This window comes from Mobula hypostoma, chromosome 8, assembly GCF_963921235.1.
Source record: "Mobula hypostoma chromosome 8, sMobHyp1.1, whole genome shotgun sequence".
In the NCBI taxonomy this organism is placed as follows: Eukaryota; Metazoa; Chordata; class Chondrichthyes; order Myliobatiformes; family Myliobatidae; genus Mobula; species Mobula hypostoma.
Genome location: NC_086104.1, coordinates 135,640,798 through 135,659,123, shown reverse-complemented (window position 1 = coordinate 135,659,123; position 18,326 = coordinate 135,640,798). Strand labels below are relative to the sequence as shown.

The window sequence follows — 18,326 nt, the reverse complement described above, 5'->3', positions numbered from 1 at the left end:
CTACTGTCCTCCTCAGTGCCCGAACATTTACCGCATATGTTCTACCTGTTACATACTTCATGGATATATTGTGACTGTCTTATAATGATGATGTAATGGTCTTGCGGAGCTCACATGATGTAATTGTTCCGCCAGTGAGGTCGCATGATGACCTGTTCTCAACAGGTATATAAAAGGGAGACCCCTGGTGACGCAGTTAGGTTTTCACATTAGTTCTCCGTGTTGCTGCGTATTCGGATTATGACGCAGTTTTGTTTCAAAGTGGTGTTCTATTCTCCATTGTAAGTAATATTAGAGAGTGAAAACCTTATCAAAATAAAGGAATTCACCGAGTCGAGTAAAGCTGATATTGTTTGGCGGTTTTGGAAAGGATCGAACTTTATTGAACCTTCGTTCAAGAAAAAGTGACCTTGGTTTGTCCTTCCAAGTGAAATACCTCACACTTGTCTGTATTAAACTCCATTTACCATTTTTCAGCCCATTTTTCCAGCTGCTGCAAATCCCTCTGCAAGCCTTGAAAACATTCCTCACTGTCCACTACTCCTCCAATCTCTGTATCATCAGCAAATTTGCTGATCCAATTTACCACATTATGAGCTTACGAAATTAATTTAATTGCGATAGAACTGATGAAAGGCAACGGGGTTACTTGTTAACCGCTTTCCTGAGAAGAATTTCGAAGTCTGTTGTATACTTCAGCATTTAGTTCATTTTCCATCTGTTGTCGGCGATTTATCACCGTTTTGGGTCAGAAGTGATTTTCCAACTGTTGTTACATTTTCTTCATTTTGTCATTATATTTTCTCTGATTTAATCTGAATAATGTTTTCTGAAGATGTTCGCCATCTGTTTCCCCTATAGTGCAATACAATTTCTAAAGTAAAAGCATTGGTAAACATCTTGCAATTCTCTTATTTTTATTTGCAGTATTGTGTTTTGTTATTTATAATAGTGTTGCAGGACTAACATTGTACCCCGCAAGCCTACAACCCCATAGCATCTTTTAGTTTTCTTAATTTCATGTATTTACTTGTACCCCGGTCTTTCCGTTTTACTGACGATAATATTATCTATATTTTCTGCTGATTTGCATATGTCACCCGTATCTCATCAGTCGTCCATCCGTGCTTGTGTTCCTTTTTTTCCCCTCAGGTAAATCCCCAATGATTATGGAACTGTATACCAGCTTCCATTATTGTACGCTATGAAAATGTATGCAGTAAGCTTTGACAGCTGATCCCTGCTTCATCACATCTAAGTTTCCAAAGAGATATATACTTAAATTTCTCCTTCAGAACCGCACATGGAACTCAATTATTAATGTTAAACATTGCGAAATTCTTCAAGTCCACACTTCAACCCTGAAATTGTCGATCATTGCCACATCGATATCACATCGAAAGAAACTACAACATAGACGTCCTCAATAAGAAAAAAAATGATAACTTGCCATTGATTTACAAGTGTCATCAATGATTTCCCATTGATTTAGTACTCACCAGAACAGATTAGACTGACATCATTCATGTGGCTGCAACCAAGATTCCTTGAAGAAAATGGACAGTCCAGAACGTTTGACTCATTACCCCGACAGTTAAGTACACCGTTCTGTATTGGTCCAGTCCCCGCTCCAAAATGGGCTCCACCGAGCACAGAGACAGCGACTCCGCATTGAAGCTGATGGCACACCACATTGGCATCTTCCATGTCCCAGAGCAGGTCACACACCGTTTTCCAGGTTTTACCAAACTGCATCTCCAGTCTTCCTGAGCATTCCTCATGCCCGGACGCTAATCTTGGAACTCTGTGATCTGAAAAAAAAAGATAGAAAGGACAGTCATAATAATGACAATTATAACAGCGTGCGACAAATCCAATTAAATTCAGATTATTTCAGATTCCGAATTCATCGGGATTTAAATTTCATCTCATGCATATGATATGCTTTTCTTCCTCCCTTCTGCACCGCAATAATTTGATACTGGTAGATTAATTTTGGCACCATACCGATCAGAGTTTACTCATATTTTACAAGCTGACGCTGAGTCTCGCAAATGATTTGCTACAGTCATGATAGGAATTATTCTAGATTCCGAGTTGAACAATCTTTCTATCATAAGTGCATTCAGCCGGTTTGAGCACTTGTCGACTTTATCGACTTTCACATCACGATATCAGTATACCGTCGGCAACCAGATCTCTCTTTTCCAAATTAACTGGGGACAGATAATGATCCTAAATAAACCAGCTCGCTTGCGTTACGTCAGATCCTCTGCTATCCCACGACTGGAGTCTATGCAAGAATAAATATGAGTGTTCTTGATTAACGTTCAATGAAGCCGTTTCCGACCATGAACCCCGCTCTGTAGTAGAAGGAAAATACTCCCCGACTTGCTGCACTGATTTTGTTCACATTCTAACGCCATATCCCACTTCTGCGGCTATTAATTTTGTAAACTGCTATAAGCTAACATCTCCATAATCTTTGCTAAATATAGTGTCATCTTGTCCATTATTTCTTAGAACTCAAGCTGTCCCGGCCCATCAAAAATCCTTCTGATTCTTCTATGCACCCTCTCCAGCCTAAATCCGTCTTTCCAGTAGCGTAGAGATCAGAACTGCACACAACACTAAAAGCGCATTCGGACCTACATCGCGCAAATCAGTAATCTGATGACCCACAGTTGTGCTCCTATCCCCGGCCCATGAGGGAAGTACACCAGATAGCCTCCTCACAATCCCATTTGTGTTGTCACTTTCAGTGAATCAATTACTTGTACTTTGGCTTTCTCTGTTCATTAACACCCCTCGAGATCTACTGGTTCACTATGTATGTCTTACGCTGGTTTAAATTCTAAAAAAAATATATAGCACTTCGCGCCCATCTGATTTAAGTTTGAACTACCAGTCCCGTGCACTCCTTTCCATTTGAACCAGATCGCGATGTATCGATGGCCAACTTCCTTAACAATTCACCGTGCAGCAAGTTTGATGTTATACACAACCTTCTGTGTCATTCCACCTGGAATGCTATACAAGTCACTAATATACTGCAATAACAAGCACAAGGAAAATACTGCACTCCGTTCTCAAAACTGAATGAGCAACCCTCCATCACCACCCTCTCTGTCCTATCACCAATAAGAATGTATACAAATAACTATCTCATTCTTTAACCTCTTGGACTAACCTGCCGTTCGGGTCCTCCTCAAAGACTTACGTTATGTCTCTGGAGAAAATGCTTACTGCCTTGCACTCGTCAATCTACTTGATTAGCTATTCAAGAAGAAAATAAAACTCAAGAAAAGTCATGGCACACTGTTTTCCCCCAGACAAAGCCAATCTGGTTATCCCAAATGCAGATCGTTCTCGTCTCAGACTCCTTTCCGAGAAACGTACATTTCGCTGGAGTAAGGATCATCAGTACTTAGCTCCTTATCTTATTCCTGCGCCCGTTGTGATAACCAGATATTATTAGCCAGCTTGCTATCTTCTGATGCTTCACACATGACTGACAAATAAACACAAATATTAACCATTTATGACGTAATACCTGGTGTATTGTATTCGTACGGGACAGGTGTCAGGAATACAAGTAAGGCACACATCATCTTGCCTCGACATTCTGAGATTGTACATTACATTACCTGTAACGCAGCAGTCAAGCATGAACAAATCCTGAACCAGACGGGACCCACAAATTCTCCGGCGAAAACACGTAAGCAATCTTTAATTATCAAGCAGCAAATATCCCATTGATTCTCGCCAATATCATGTTATTGCTAATGAGTCAAAATTCAGGAATGTCTGGCAATGCTAACATCGATCAGCTCCCATGATGCTCATGATGTTTGAGATCATTCAGAACAAAGCAACTTACCTGAGTCTATTTCCAACATCTTAACCATCATTTCTACCACGATGGGAACTAATTATGTCCATTACCGACACATAGCAGTATTCAGTCTCGACTAAGTGCATTGCTCTTAATTTTCATGTTATTGAAGGTATAGTCATTAAACTCACAAATAAAAGTAACGACGAGGGAAGTAGTTCACGGGATGGGCTGATCCGTCATTGAGTGTCATGCTGCCCCTACACTCACATAGTGTCAAGTCATTATTCAATGACACCCAGCCAGCGTCTTGTCAACGTAAATTAAACGCAAACGCAATAAATGTTACGGGGCGGGGGGTGGGGGTGGGGTGGTTGGTGGCATGGGGCTTTCCCAAATGCAAGACTCAGACTCTATGTACTAGGAACAGGATAAAGTTGATCAAGAATACAACGGAAGGCGGGAAGCAAGGATTGATTTGAGGGTAATCCAGGAGATAGCAATACATAAGCGGGGAGGGGTGTTGCGGGACACTGACACGGACCCTAGACGACCCAAGGACAGTGGTCCAGGGCTAGGACTCGGACTAGGAAAGCGGAACCTGGACGAGGAACTTGGAACTAGGAGCCTGGAATAGGATTCCGAGCCAAAGAGTCTAGACAGGGACCCGGAACATGGGTCTTTACTCGGGCTCGTAACCCAGAACCAGGCGAAGACTCGGAACTAGGAACAGACTAGACACTAGATAGTACTGGGAATACGACGCGTAGACTGGGACTGGACGAGGTTCTAGGACTAGGCTTGGAATGGACGAGATTCCTGGACGTGGTTTGGACTGGACGAGGTTCTTGGACGTAGTTTGGACTGGAAGAGGATCTTGGTCGTGGCTTGGACTGGACGAGGTTCTTGGTCGTGGCTTGGATTCTGGGCGAGGAACTCCTGGACTGGGCGAGAACACGAAGCCTTGCCTTGGACAGGACGGGAACACAGTCCTGAACGCGACTAGAACTTGGAACACAGGAACACAGAACATGGAGCCAGGACACCTCCTTGGGAACAGGACGAAGGACTGGGACTCGTACACGGAACCCAGAGTCAGGACCCCTCATTGGGTACAGGACTTCGGGCCGGGAGTCTTCTAGACAAGGAATACTATAGAGGAACTTAGCGAAAAGTGCATTATTTTTGATATAAAATTTCTTGATGTTTCAGATCCAGATCATTGTCAGTCCTGACAACATTTCATCTTGGACCATAGATACTGCTTGACCGCTGAGCCCTTTCAAATGCTGTGTCGTGTCTAGGACTGCGTAGTAAATTTACATGTTTAATTAATATCGTTGTAAACGCTCGGTAAACAAATTATGATCACAACATGATGGGAATAATTTCGACACAACCCAGATTTAGTTTCACACGACTGGCAGCGAGAGGTCGGCCCGCATTATTTTACAGTCAGGACATCATTGAGTCATCAATACAGCGGGACCGAAGGGACAAAATTCTCATTTTACCTGAGCATATGACACCAGCATCATTGGAGTGTGAATACACATAAAGAGCCCAAGTTGAAGAATTACACCTCCGCAGAGTTGCTTCCTTTCCGTTGCACTGAACATTCGTGGTCACAATGGTTCAAATGCTGTGTCGTGTCCAGTAGTGTGTACTCAATGTACGTGTCTAATTAACATCGGTAAAATCGGCTCGGTAACACAAATTGCGATCACAACACGACGGGAATAATTTCGACATAACACTATTTAGTTTCACGTCACTGGCGGCGGTTTATCAGCCCGCATTATTTTACAGTCGGGACATCATAAAGTCATCAATCTGGCGGGATGGAAGGGACAGAATTCTGATTTTTACCTGAGCAGATGACACCAGCATCATTGGAGTGAGGCAACTCATAATGACCCCATGTGTAAGATTTACACTCCCGCAGGGTTGCTTCGTTTCCGTTGCACTGAAAATTGTAGGTTATAACAGGTCCGGAACCTGCTCCAAAGTGAGCCCCGCTCGGGGCATCCACCGCTTTGCCGCAACCCAGCTCCCGGCACACCACAGTTGCGTCCTGTAGGTCCCAATTATAACTATGCACAGTCCCCCAGACTCCCATGTATTGAACCTCTAGTCTTCCGGCGCATCGACTGCCTCCGTTCATCAACCTCAACTTCACGCTTTCTGAAAAATATCAGTAAATGAGAGAACAATCTTTACGTTAGTTAGAGATTGCGGCCAGTCGTGCTCCGCAAATCGCTCCCTCTGCCCACCCAACCCAAACATTTAAATTCCGCAGGTGCCATGTTATTATCAAACAAACAACCAGGCTGAGTCAGGCAACGGACGAACTGGTAAACGTCACAATAACAGACAGTAAGCTCGTGATCATCCGGATAAACAGGAGTCATCCAGTTATTCCGGGAAACAAGGCGTCTCGCAGAAAAAAAAGGGTGAGCAGGTGGTTCGTTTTCTCTTTTCAGTGAAGGGCGGTTGGACTGCTCGCAGCCATTTTTCTGCTGAATCACTGCACGTGAAATCAGCAGGCACCTCTCAGCTTGATTTTCAGTGATTATCAGACCCAGCCCTTCGTGTAATGATAAATAAGGAAGATTACCTGACCAGTCAGTCTGACAATCCCCTGGACGCCCTAAAACAAGAAATGCAAAATTAGATTTAGTTATGGAGCCGTAGCGTTGGGACGAAGAAGAGGAGGTGCTCATGGGAGGCGGGTTATCAAACCTACAAAGCTATCAGCGAGAAATGTCTTAACAATAATATGTGGCGGTGTACACCGAACTGTTACAGAAATGTGTTTTCACTTTTCAGCTGCTCGTTTTTAATGACACCATACTCACGAGTGGACACTGTTATTTTACATTGTGTTTTTGCACTGAAAATAACTTTCTGTGTTGACATCTGGAGACAACCTGTCATTGTAAGATTAGAGTTCACATCTGTTTAGTTCTCCTCTATAAAACCTGTGGATGGCTGACGATGGATTCTCCTCTACGAGTGTAAGTAAAATGAGACAGAGAAAATGAGTTGTTTAGGACCACGGTGACTACCCTAGCTCACTCGCGACACGTGAAATTAGCCCAAATTAAATATTTTTAACAAAAATAAACAGTCATAGAGAACTATAGCACAGAAACGGGCCATTCAGCCCATTAGTCCGTGAAGATCTAGTGTTTTGCCTAGTCCCATCTACCAGCACCCGAAACATAGCCCTTCGTAGCCCTCTGACCTATATACCTATTGAAACTTCTTTTAAATGTTGCAGTTGACACCGTAACCAACACTAGAGTTTATGGTTCTCTGCACGCTCGCGCCAACGTCTGAGTGTAGAGGTCTCCGCTGATCCCCGTAAATATATCATCTTTTACTCGAACGCATCACCTCTGTTTCTAGACTCACCAAATCTGAGGGGAAAGCCCTGCATATATTCACTCTTTCTATACTCTACATAATTTTGTATAGCTCTATAAGCTCTTCCCCAAATGCGATCCAGGAAATGAACTGAAAATCTATTCAAAGTTTCTCTGCAACTCAAATCCACCTGTTCTCGCAACATCCTTATGCAGTGGTGCTAGAAAGTCTGTGAAACTTACAGAGAATTTTCTCTATTTCTGAATATATGTGACCTAAAATGTTATCAGACCTTCACGTGTCCTAAAACAAGCTACATAGATCAGAATTAAATTACTAACATAACAAATATTATGCTTGTTCATTTACGTGTTAAGAAGTATGATTAAATATTACATGTATTTGTCAAAAAGAAGTTTGTGGACCTTTGTTATCAGTAATTGCTGTGACCCCTTGTACAGCAATTACTTCAGCCAAGCGTTTACAGGAACTGTTGATTAGTCCTGCATATCGGCTTGGAGGAATTTAAGGCTATTCCTCTTTCCAAAAATTCTTCAACTCTGGGATGTTGGTGGGCTTCCTTGTATGAATTGCTTGCTTCAGGTACTTCCACAACATTCCGATAGGATTAAGATCACGAATTTGACGCGACCTTTACACAACACTAATTAGCCTTTTTTGAGCCATTCTGGTGTTGATTTAATCTTGTCTTTCGGCTTGTTGTCTTGTGGTATTATTCAACTGCTCTCAAGGTTCAGGTGAAGGACGGTTACCCTGACATTCGCCTGTAAAACGTCCTGATACATGTTGTAAATCATTGTTCCCTCAACAATTGTAAGCTACCAAGCCCCCCAGGCAGCAGAGCATCCCCAAACCACGATGTTCCTTCCATTATGCTTCACATTTTGGATGAGATCTTGGTGTTGCCGTGCAGTGCCCCGTTTCCTCCAAACTGAGCAAACCACATTTCTGCCAACAAAATTCAACGTTTTTCTCACCTGTCCACAGGACATTGTCCCAGGACTGTTGTGGAACATCCGTGTGGTCTTTTGCAAACTAGAGAAAGGAGCAACTTTTTTTTTTGGATATCAGCAGTTTCCTCAATGTTGGATACATGAACAGAGATTTCTTCACGTCTTTTGCTGTTACCATAGGTTGTCTTTCACCTCCTTAGGCATTACACGTTGTACTCTTGGTGTGATCTTTACAGGATGACACTCCTAGGAAGACTATCAACAGTACTGATCTTCATCTATATCTACACTATTACTCTTACTGTGGACTGATGAACACTCGGGTCTTCAGAAATGCGTTTGTAGCCTTCTCCAGTTTCATGCATCTCTGCAATTCTTCTTCTAAGGACTTGTGTACATTTTATCCAGGCACGGTACACACTAAGAGATCTTTCTCTAGAAGAGCTGAAATTGTCGGTCTATTTTTTTTCAGGGCGGAGCACCTCTACAACCAACACTCCAATCTATTCTCATTGATTGGAAGACCTGGCTCCGAATAACTTTTGTGAAAGACCTTACTCCAGAGGCGTGCATAATTTTTCCAACAGTTGCATGCAATATTTGATTTCTTTTTCTAAATAAGTAAATGAAAAAATAAAATGTTTTGTTCTATTTATTTGATTAATTTCTCTTTATCTCATCTTGGGACTTACGTGAAGATCTGACATCACATTTCAGGCCATATATATGCAGAAATAGAGAATATTCTACAGGGTTCAAACACATTGTAACACCACTGTACTTTTATGTTGCATTCCGTCAAACCTATTAATATTGTTCCAGTATGTAAATGACAGGTACTGCAACTAATAGTTCAAATTCAGCATCACCAAGGTCTTAATACAATTTCGACGTAACATCCCTACTCCTGTACTCAAAGCTCCTATTTATAATAGTCAACGTGCAAACTGCTTTCTTTACGATCTTATCTACCTGTGATGTCACAGTCGTGGAAGTAAGAATGTGCATTCCCAGATTCCTCTGTTTTACTGCACACCACGGTCCCACCGTTCATTACCCCAGTTTCTTCTTCTGAAGTGCAACACATCACGTTTGTTTGCATTATTCCAACTGTCATTTCTCAGCCTATTCTCCTAGCTGATCCAGATCACTCCGCAAGATTTTACAGCCTTCTTTGCTGTCCTCTATGCCCCCAATATTGATGTTATCAACACATTTGCCAATTCACTTTGCTTATTATTAACAGTGGACCCAGCGACACACCACTCGTTGCAAGGTTCCAGTGACAGAATTCGAGCCCTGGATATTAGTTGTGATGGCACGGTAATTATTTATTCCAGATGAAAGGAGCTTTGTGCAAGCGATGCTGATGCATCAGACCAGTCCGCCGTTCATAGTACCCATGCATTACTTGTGTTTGTGGTGCTTAGTGATGAAAATCGCTAACACCGATTTTCATAAGTTTCTCTTCAAAGCCAGGAACAAAATTACACGATGCGTTTACCACATTCGCTTAGCTTAATACCCTGATCCCTGGAAAAAATATATATACTTATGGTTATTTGAAATATCCAGATGATACTGCGCACGCTATATCAGCATAACACTTCTCCTTCCCAGCAATAGTTACTGCATAAAACGCAATTGATCCGTTCCAAGTCCCTGCGACAAAATGACATTCTTTCCATTATCTGCACATATGCATTGCACACTTACCCTACATATTCAGATTGTATTTCTATAATGCGAGATGATATTGCGACGTTTAGAGGTTGCTTCATCCATATTTGGGGTAATAAGGCAACAATAGATTATGACTTGCCCCCACGTCTGAGTGCTCGGAACAACTTGCTACTGTGACAGGAACAATCCCACACATTGCCATTTGCTTGTACCTTTTTTTTTATCGACAAACAGGGAAATGTGTGGTTATGTTCATAAATTTCAAGGTCACCTGATAATCTGCGAGAACCATGTTAATGCTTTTGTTTCATATTTGCTAAATGTGGACAAGGAAGTAATAAACAACATAATAAATATTTTAACCTGATATCTCACCAAATGGAATATTTATAGATCAAGTTCTCCAGTGGGCGGTAAATTATGGGGAATGTTTTTTCTTTGTTAGTGTTTGATAAAGTTTCTTCAGTTCTTTAGTAAAAGTTGTAGCAGTATTACCGCCACTCCCACTGTTGTTTAACTTTGCGATCCGTCTACTGTAAAATCAAACTTTTAATTCTTGTCTTATCTAACGATAAAAAGGGATTAATTGAGTCTTTCAGGTCATTTATTCAGTCCAGTATACCAAGATCATTATTCTCATTACTCGATTTCCCTTAAGCCTGCACACTTTATATCTCCCGAGTCAACTGTCCTTTGGCTGCATTTATTATAGCACTAAGAAAATGAACCTACCTCTCGAAAAGTCATTCGTCTCAGAGCACCAGAAAGACACACTGAGATATGACGAAGTAAACGTAGAAATTTCACGCTTTGTACGCCAAAGTCCGAAGGTTATCGAATTGGGTTAAGGTGGTGGGTGGGTGTGTGTGTGCGGGTGGGCGTGGGGGCAGAGTTTAACACAAGTAGAAGGGGTAGTCGGTAGTCGGCATGTTATGCCCTGGGCAGTTCCAGAGGAAACAGTGGATTACATTTGGCAAAGACCAAAAAAAAAGCTAAGTTTAAGGCGCCATTGTGTGACTGGGCCAGTGTTGGAATGAAGTGCTGAGGCTTCGGATTATTGAGGCTTCTTCGAGGAGAGGCCATGTTTCTAATGTATTATTTCTCTCTTGTTGTATATGTGGAGCAGTGTGGGCCTCTTGACGGATGTGGAAAGGCGTAGAGAACTCCACTGTCCCTGACGACTACACCTACATGAAGTTCATCCAGCTACAGCTTCTAAGAGACAATGTTTAAGAGTTGTTGAAACTGGGCGAACTCCGGATTATTTGAGAATGTGAGTCGTTGTTAGACAGGAAATGCAGAGAGGTAGTAGTACCCACGGTACAGGACACAGGTATCTGGCTAGCCGTCAAGAGGGGAACAGAGTATAGGCAACGAGTGCAGAGTACACCTTGACAGGTCTACTCACCAACAGGTATAAAGCTTAGCATACTGTGGTGAATAATTACTTAACAGAAGAAATCCGGAACAGACAGGTCTCTGGCGCTGACTCTGGCTCTGCGGCTCAAAAAGGAAGGGGTAGCAGTGGCTAGCTGCGGTGATATGCGATTCAATAGTGAGAGGAACGGAAATGAGTTTCTATAGTCAAAAACAAGATTCCAGGATGTTTTCTTGCCAGCCGTCTGCCAGGGTCAGAGATATCTCTTGTCGTGACACAGCATTCTTATTTGGCAGAGTGACTAGCCAGAGTTCTTGGTTCACGTTAAGAATAATGATATGAGTGGGAAGGGTGACCAGGTCCTGCAAAGTGAGTTCAGGGAGTTAGGTGCTAGGTACATGACAGAGACACAAGGTATGTGATCTCAGGATTGCTACATATGCCATGGGTTAGTGAGGCCATAAATAGGGGGATCATAAAATACAACACCTGGTAAAGGAATTGGTGCTGGAGGGAGAGCTTCAGCATTTTTGGATAATTGGGCTGTCATCCAGGGAAGCCGGGATCTATACAGGAGGGATGGTTTCCACCTGAATTGGAGAGGGATTCATATCATCGTGGGAAGGTTGGCTAGTGCTGCATAGGATAGACGGCGTAGTGATTGGTGGAATTTAAACTAGATTTGAAATAAGATGAGAATCGTGGCGCCAGAAGAGATAATGCAGTGGTTCTGGAGAATGATTGCTGCCTACAGAAAAGGTCAAGAATTAATAAGTTCAGAAGGGTGGGACTAATGATTTGAGTTGCGTACAGTATACTTCAATCAAGGAGTGTTGTAGGAAATGCTGAGAAGTTTCGGGCATGGACGTGCACGCAGAATTATGACATCATACCCAGTAGTTATACTTGGTTGCAGGAGGGCTGGCAGCTCAATATTCCGTTGTTTTAGATGTCGTCGGGCAGGAGGCATTAAAGGGGGAGTGATGTCATTACTAGTCAGGAAAATGTCACCGGTGTGATCAGTCAGAAGAGTTTGGATATATCGTCTATTGTGGTTTGATGGGTAGAATTGAGGACTATGAAAATAATACCATCTTTATGGGAATATATTACCCAACAGTGCATGTTATTTAGTGGTGTAAATATAAAATGAGTCACCGAGGAGGCATAAGATTGCGATCGAAAGTGATTTTAACTTGCCTCTTATTGATTTATCATCCCATATTGTCAATGGCTGGAAAAGAATGAGGTTGCCAAATGTGTTCAGGGAAGTTTCCGAAATCAGTACATACAAGTCCCAACGAGAGAGACTGCAACACTGGATCCTCATGTTAGGAAAGGAGACAGGACAGATGACAGCCGTTAGTGTGGCGGAGAAAATTGCATGTAATTATCAAACTGCAATTAGATTCAAGGTAATTCTGAAAAACAAAGGTTATTTCTCGTCCTTGAGGTGCGATCTTAACGTGAAGAATGGCCAACTTCTATCGTATCATAAAGGTTCTGGCAATTGTGGGCTGCGACACGTTGTTTATTTTTTTCTGGCAATGTTGAAAATGAGGTATTCAAAAGTAAAAATTTGAAAATACTGTTTGAATCTTTCTGCAGGAGTAAAAGGCAAGGATAACATGTTTAATATATCTTAGATTTCGAGAGACATTAAGCCCCAAGTTAAGGAAACAAAGGAGTTGCCCAGCAGGTATAGGCAGACTGGATCAAATGTGGTACTTGAGAAGTATAAGAAATGCAGGAGAAGGAAATCAGGAAGGCTAAAAAAAGGCTTGAGTTTTTTTTTCTTCTTGCAGAGAAGATGAGGGAGAATCTTAAGAGCTTCTAAAGATATATTAAGAGCCAATGGATAGCAATGGACAAAATTTGTTGCCTGGAAAAGAAGAGCACGATTCTATGCGAGGAGCGAAAAAGAGATGGGTGGGGTATGTTTTTTTTCGCATCTGTATTTATTCTTCGGACGATAACAGATTTTACAGATTTTTGACAATGCAGCGGCGAGGTCATGGATCCTATACAATGTGGAGAACTGGCAGTGTTTGATCTCTTGAGGCAAATTAGATCAGATGATTCCCCGGGTCCTGTGAATGTATTCATTCGAAACCTGTGCGAGGTTAGTGCAGAGTGCAGAGACCCTGGCAGAGATATTGGAAAGAATTTTTAGCCACGGATGAGGTGCCACACGAAATGAGGACAGTTAATGCTGTTCTGTTGTTCAAGAAATGCTGCAGGATACGCCAGAATATCATAGGCCAGTGAGACTGACATCAGTAGTGGGAAAGGTAATGCAAGGAACACTACGAGTATATAAGTATTCGTTTAGACAGCGATAGATAGGGATTGCCAACATGAGTTTGCCCGTGGTACGTCGTGTATAACCGATCTTACAGAAATCTTCGATTATGTTCCGAAGAAAGATGATGAAGGCAAAGCAGTGGATGTCGTCCACATTGGCTTTAGCAGGGCCATTGACAAGGCCCGACATGGAAGATTGGTCGAAACAGTTCAGTCACTTGGCATTCACGATGGGTTAGTAAATTGGATTAGCCATTGGATTTGCAGAAGGAGCCAGCGTGAGGTTGCATATTATAGCCTCTCACACTGGAGATCTGTAACTTATGGCATGACACAGCGATTGTTAGGTATTGCATGGTGAGCGATGGCGTACAAAAGATTGCTGTAGATGAGAGGTATCTGGTAATACATATTCATCGTTTCGTAAAAGTGGCATCACAGGTAGATAGGGTCGTGATGAAAGTCTTTGGAACACTTGACCTTCATAAAAGAGCATATTGATCTCAAGGGTTGGGTTGTGATGCATACATTATATAAAACGTCGATGCGGTTTAAATTGGAATATTCTGTGCTGTTTTGGATCATAAACCATAGGAGCAGAATTCGGCTATTCAGTACATCAAGTCCCCTCCGTCATTGCATCACTGCTGTTCTCTGATCCTACTCAACCCAATGAACACACACAAAATGCTGGAGGAACTCCGATGACCAGTGAGCATCTATGGAAAAGGAACAGTCACGGTTTCGGGCAGAGGCCCTTTAGCAGGAAAACTGCTGTACACTTGTTCATAGATGCTGCCCGGCCTGCCTCTTCCTCCAGCATTCTCTGCGTGTTGCTTGGATTTCCACCATCTGCAGATTTTCTCTTGTTACTACTCAACCCCATACAACTGCCTTCTCACGATATCCTTTGATGCCCTGACCGATCAGGAAACGATCAACTTCTGCCTTAAATATAAGCACGGGCAGACTTTATGATAAGTTGAATGACCACTGTAAGTTAACTCTTTCATATGGGTGAATGGTACAATCTACGGCTATAGATTGAGAAAGAAGGAAATTGAAAAAGGAATAACTTATCAAGGGTATGTTGCTGATCTGCGCAGACCCGGTGAGTGGACGCGCACCTTTGCATGCTGCTTGTTTTTTTGACGATGTAATTCTGTTTTCGGGCGGTGAATTTAAGTTATCCTTATTTGCAACGGGAAATATGACGCTACAAAATGCTGCCATTTAATGTTACGCAGGTATTCGTATGTTTAAATGCTAACGTATATTGCAAATTATGCAAAATCTATTAACTTTGAAGTTTCTTAGATGCTAATGAGAACGTCGGAACAATAATTGCAGCGTGAAATAGTGTGAGGCAGGGTCCAGTTTCTACTAATGACTTACGGATGAAATAGCCATGTTTCTTTGTATTCTGACTTGCTTCAGTTATCATAAATACGAGGAATTAGTAAACCCTCGGATATCACAATCCCAAGGAAGAAATATTCATGTTCAAAAACTTTATATCTGACCCTTGTCACTCGTACTGAAAGATTTCTGAAATACATCTGCGATTAAAATCTTTCAGATGCCATATTCTATTTTCAAAGCAGGAGCTAACAACAGAAATATGCAACAAAGGAGCTCGAAGTGAAACGAATAAAATAACAGTCGAAAATTAGGCTGTATCTGTGGAATAAGAGAGGCATATTTTATTCCGCTTTCTTTCCATAAATGTTGAGCAGATAATATAATTTTAACTCAGTTTCTCGTTTCTTTGATGGTGCTCCCCTCTGAAGGGTGGCTGCTATTTGACAGTCAAGCAGTAAACTTTTTCAGCAAAGAAGTGGGAAGGAAATAAAGAATACAGTCGCGTGTTTCTTTTACTAAAGTCTGCACCATAACTTTAACTTTGACAGAGGAAAGCGGAATGTGGAATGAAGTTCAACATCTCATGAATTGCGATTCCTCGCGTGCATATAATGAAACATGGGAAAGTGCATAGTGTAAAAGATTGGACACATAAAAGTACAACATTTATATTTTAAAATCAGATTAAGATATAATAACGCCTAAATGGAGATAATTGAAAACTAACTAAAGTCCATCACCATTATGGCCTGCTACAGAAGTTTCAGTGTTACAATCCTTCGAATTATTTAATAAAAATAACAGAATTAATATTCAGCGTACACAGAAAATGCTAGAGGAACATGCAGAATACGCAGGGTCTATGGAAAAACGTAAACAGTCAACGTTTCGGGCCGAATCTCTTCATCAGGGCATGTTTGTGTATTTTACCTTAGATGCAGCAAATGCAGGTTTTCTCTTGTTTTAATATTAAGTGTTTATGCATACCTGAATGATTTTAGTGATGAAAAGCGTGTGCAAAACATGAACCTTAATACATTGTTCAAACTCGCTCTCTTCGCTGTGCCGCGTGCTACTAGAAACAGCGGTAACTGATAATTACCAGTGATGGGAATGGGTGCGAGAGTTCAACCAGGAACAGCTTTAGCGTTAGCTACTGCTCAAATTCGCTGAGTTAAACAGACTGCACTCCAGTATGCTGTTTCACCACAGTAACTACTCTTCAGTTCTGAAAAAAAAACTCTGATGAATATTCTGTTTGCAATATCGGTTCAGATCACCCGTCCGTTTGCGGATGGCGGTCTTATGAGACTTCAGAAATACTGTACTGAAAGGAGATAAAGAATACAGTTGCGATTTTCACAAAATTCTGTACGTTAAATTTAATCCGGACGGAGGGAACACGAGTGTGGCGGAAAATTCCAATTCGTAACATCTGCGATTCTTCACGTATAGATCAGTACCAAAGAAAATGCACTACGAAAATAGCGTGATTGTTTCGTCCGGGGCGTAAAACGGTGCTAAATTAAAATGCAGAATTCAATAATATCGCATATTTGAAGATAAGATACTTGAAGACTAATTAATCTCCAGTACTGTCTGGGAATTCCACTGTACCATTTTTGAAATGTTGTATTTAGGATTAATACTAAATATATTAAGTTTAACAGTGTTCGCTGTTTAACAGGATAAATATGAAAAGTCTTTTCAAAATCTGAAAGTCTTTCTCTTCCCGGGTTCACATCTTGGTAGAGAGTGGTGTAATTTATAATTTCCAGTGATAGGAACGTGTGCGTGCGTTCAGGCTGTAACGGCTACAGTTTCGGTTGGAGATCAAACTCAGTGAGATACATACACCAGACTCTGGTGCGTTGCGTCCCAACAGTGCTTGCTCGCCTGGTCTGATAAACTCAGATCAATGATCCATTCAGCATTTTAATTTGCAGGTGCTGCGGGTCCGGATTTTATGAGAAACACTCCCCGAGGGCGGTGCCAAACCGGGCAGCGAAATGTGGACAGTTGGGCATGGGGTTAGCAACCAAAACCCAAAGAAACTCAGTACTACAGAAACAACAACAGAATCTCTAAAAACCTCATTTCGGGCTCCAGGACTCCAACGAGCAGCTGTCTGGGGCACAGGTCTGTACGGCTTCAGTAAGTGCTTATGACATTAAGATACACTACGACGTTGTTTCGGTGCAATTTCACTGTTTACACTTTGATAGAAATCTCAATGGTAAGTTCAAAATCTGACGTCCACAATTTTAATGGATACACTTACAATAGGTCGAAAAGATATGAAACCGTGCAAACAAAAGAGAAAGAGAGGGGAAATCTTTCAAAATATGTATTCAATTTAACTATATAGTTAATACAAAATTTCAGTGCTCCATTTCTTTTATTACGAAATAGATAACTCAGTCCATTTTCTGGTATTTTTTGCCATTTTTCTCCAATTATACGATTACATTAAGATCTGATTTGGATAGGCGAGTAATTTGCAGGAGAAATAGTTTTTCCACTGTTTTAACATAACCACATCATTTCATCACAATGTCAAACTTGAGAAAGAAACATAATTGTTTGCGCATTCCATACTCCACAGCTATTGGTAACAACAGTAACATTATATGACAGTAATAATAAACAACACATTAATAAACTGATATTCTCAATAAACTCACAGTTCCAGATCTGCAACATAAGCAGTGCCAAAAAGGACGACAACATTCTCCTTGTAGTCAGTGATAGCAGTGGATCCTGAGTTTAAAACTTCCAAAACCTTCTAACAGCCCATCTGGTCTGAAAGCAAACTCTCTGACAACTACTTTGTTATGGTAGAAAATATGTAGGCATGAACGACGGTTTACTGAAACGCGCCACTGAGGAAGGACATGTATGTCCTTTCATGGTCTTGTCGGATCCATTTTCACCTCCTCCTAAGAAATCAATGAACTGAGTAAAGTCATTGGCCCGATATTTGCACACTAAAAGCACTTTGACACATACATTTATCGCCCCCGAGAGGATTGTTCAGTCCATTGCAAAGACTGTGTTATAATGTAAGTGGTCGTTGTTTGTGATCATATTTCTCATTTCTCACCTTCCCACGGCATAGTTTACCACTTTATCAAATAATTCCGTGATTCAGTCCGGACGCACACTATCCCCTGACGCTTGAAAACGCCTCTCCGTACTGAATTCCCTTTAATTATTTTTTCTTGGGTGACCAACATTCATGGTACCAAAGAACAAAAATATTATACCTTATCATCCAGCTTTATTCATCTCCGTCTCTCCAGGTCACACCAAATATTCTCTGTTTTTCCCATACAAAATGACTAAAGAAAAATTGAGGTCATTTTCCGGACAATTAAAATCACTTTGAAGAAATTTCTGAATCCCCTAGAAGGGAGTAATA

The 18,326-nt window shown here is 41.4% G+C and overlaps 1 protein-coding gene across 3 annotated transcripts in view; it reads right to left on the bottom strand.

Moving 5' to 3' along the window:
* LOC134350981 (deleted in malignant brain tumors 1 protein-like) overlaps positions 1-17,744 on the bottom strand; it is a 77,202-nt gene extending 59,458 nt beyond the window's left edge. For all 3 annotated transcript variants that reach the window (XM_063056924.1, XM_063056925.1, XM_063056926.1), the window contains exons 1-4: positions 17,590-17,744; positions 6,453-6,485; positions 5,705-6,019; positions 1,500-1,811 (exon numbers count right to left, since the gene is read on the bottom strand). In XM_063056924.1, coding sequence (XP_062912994.1) covers positions 1,500-1,811; positions 5,705-6,019; positions 6,453-6,485; positions 17,590-17,635 — 706 coding nt within the window. In that variant the 5' untranslated portion in view covers positions 17,636-17,744. The remainder of the gene's footprint in view (positions 1-1,499; positions 1,812-5,704; positions 6,020-6,452; positions 6,486-17,589) is intronic.
* Between the last annotated feature and the right edge of the window lie 582 nt (positions 17,745-18,326).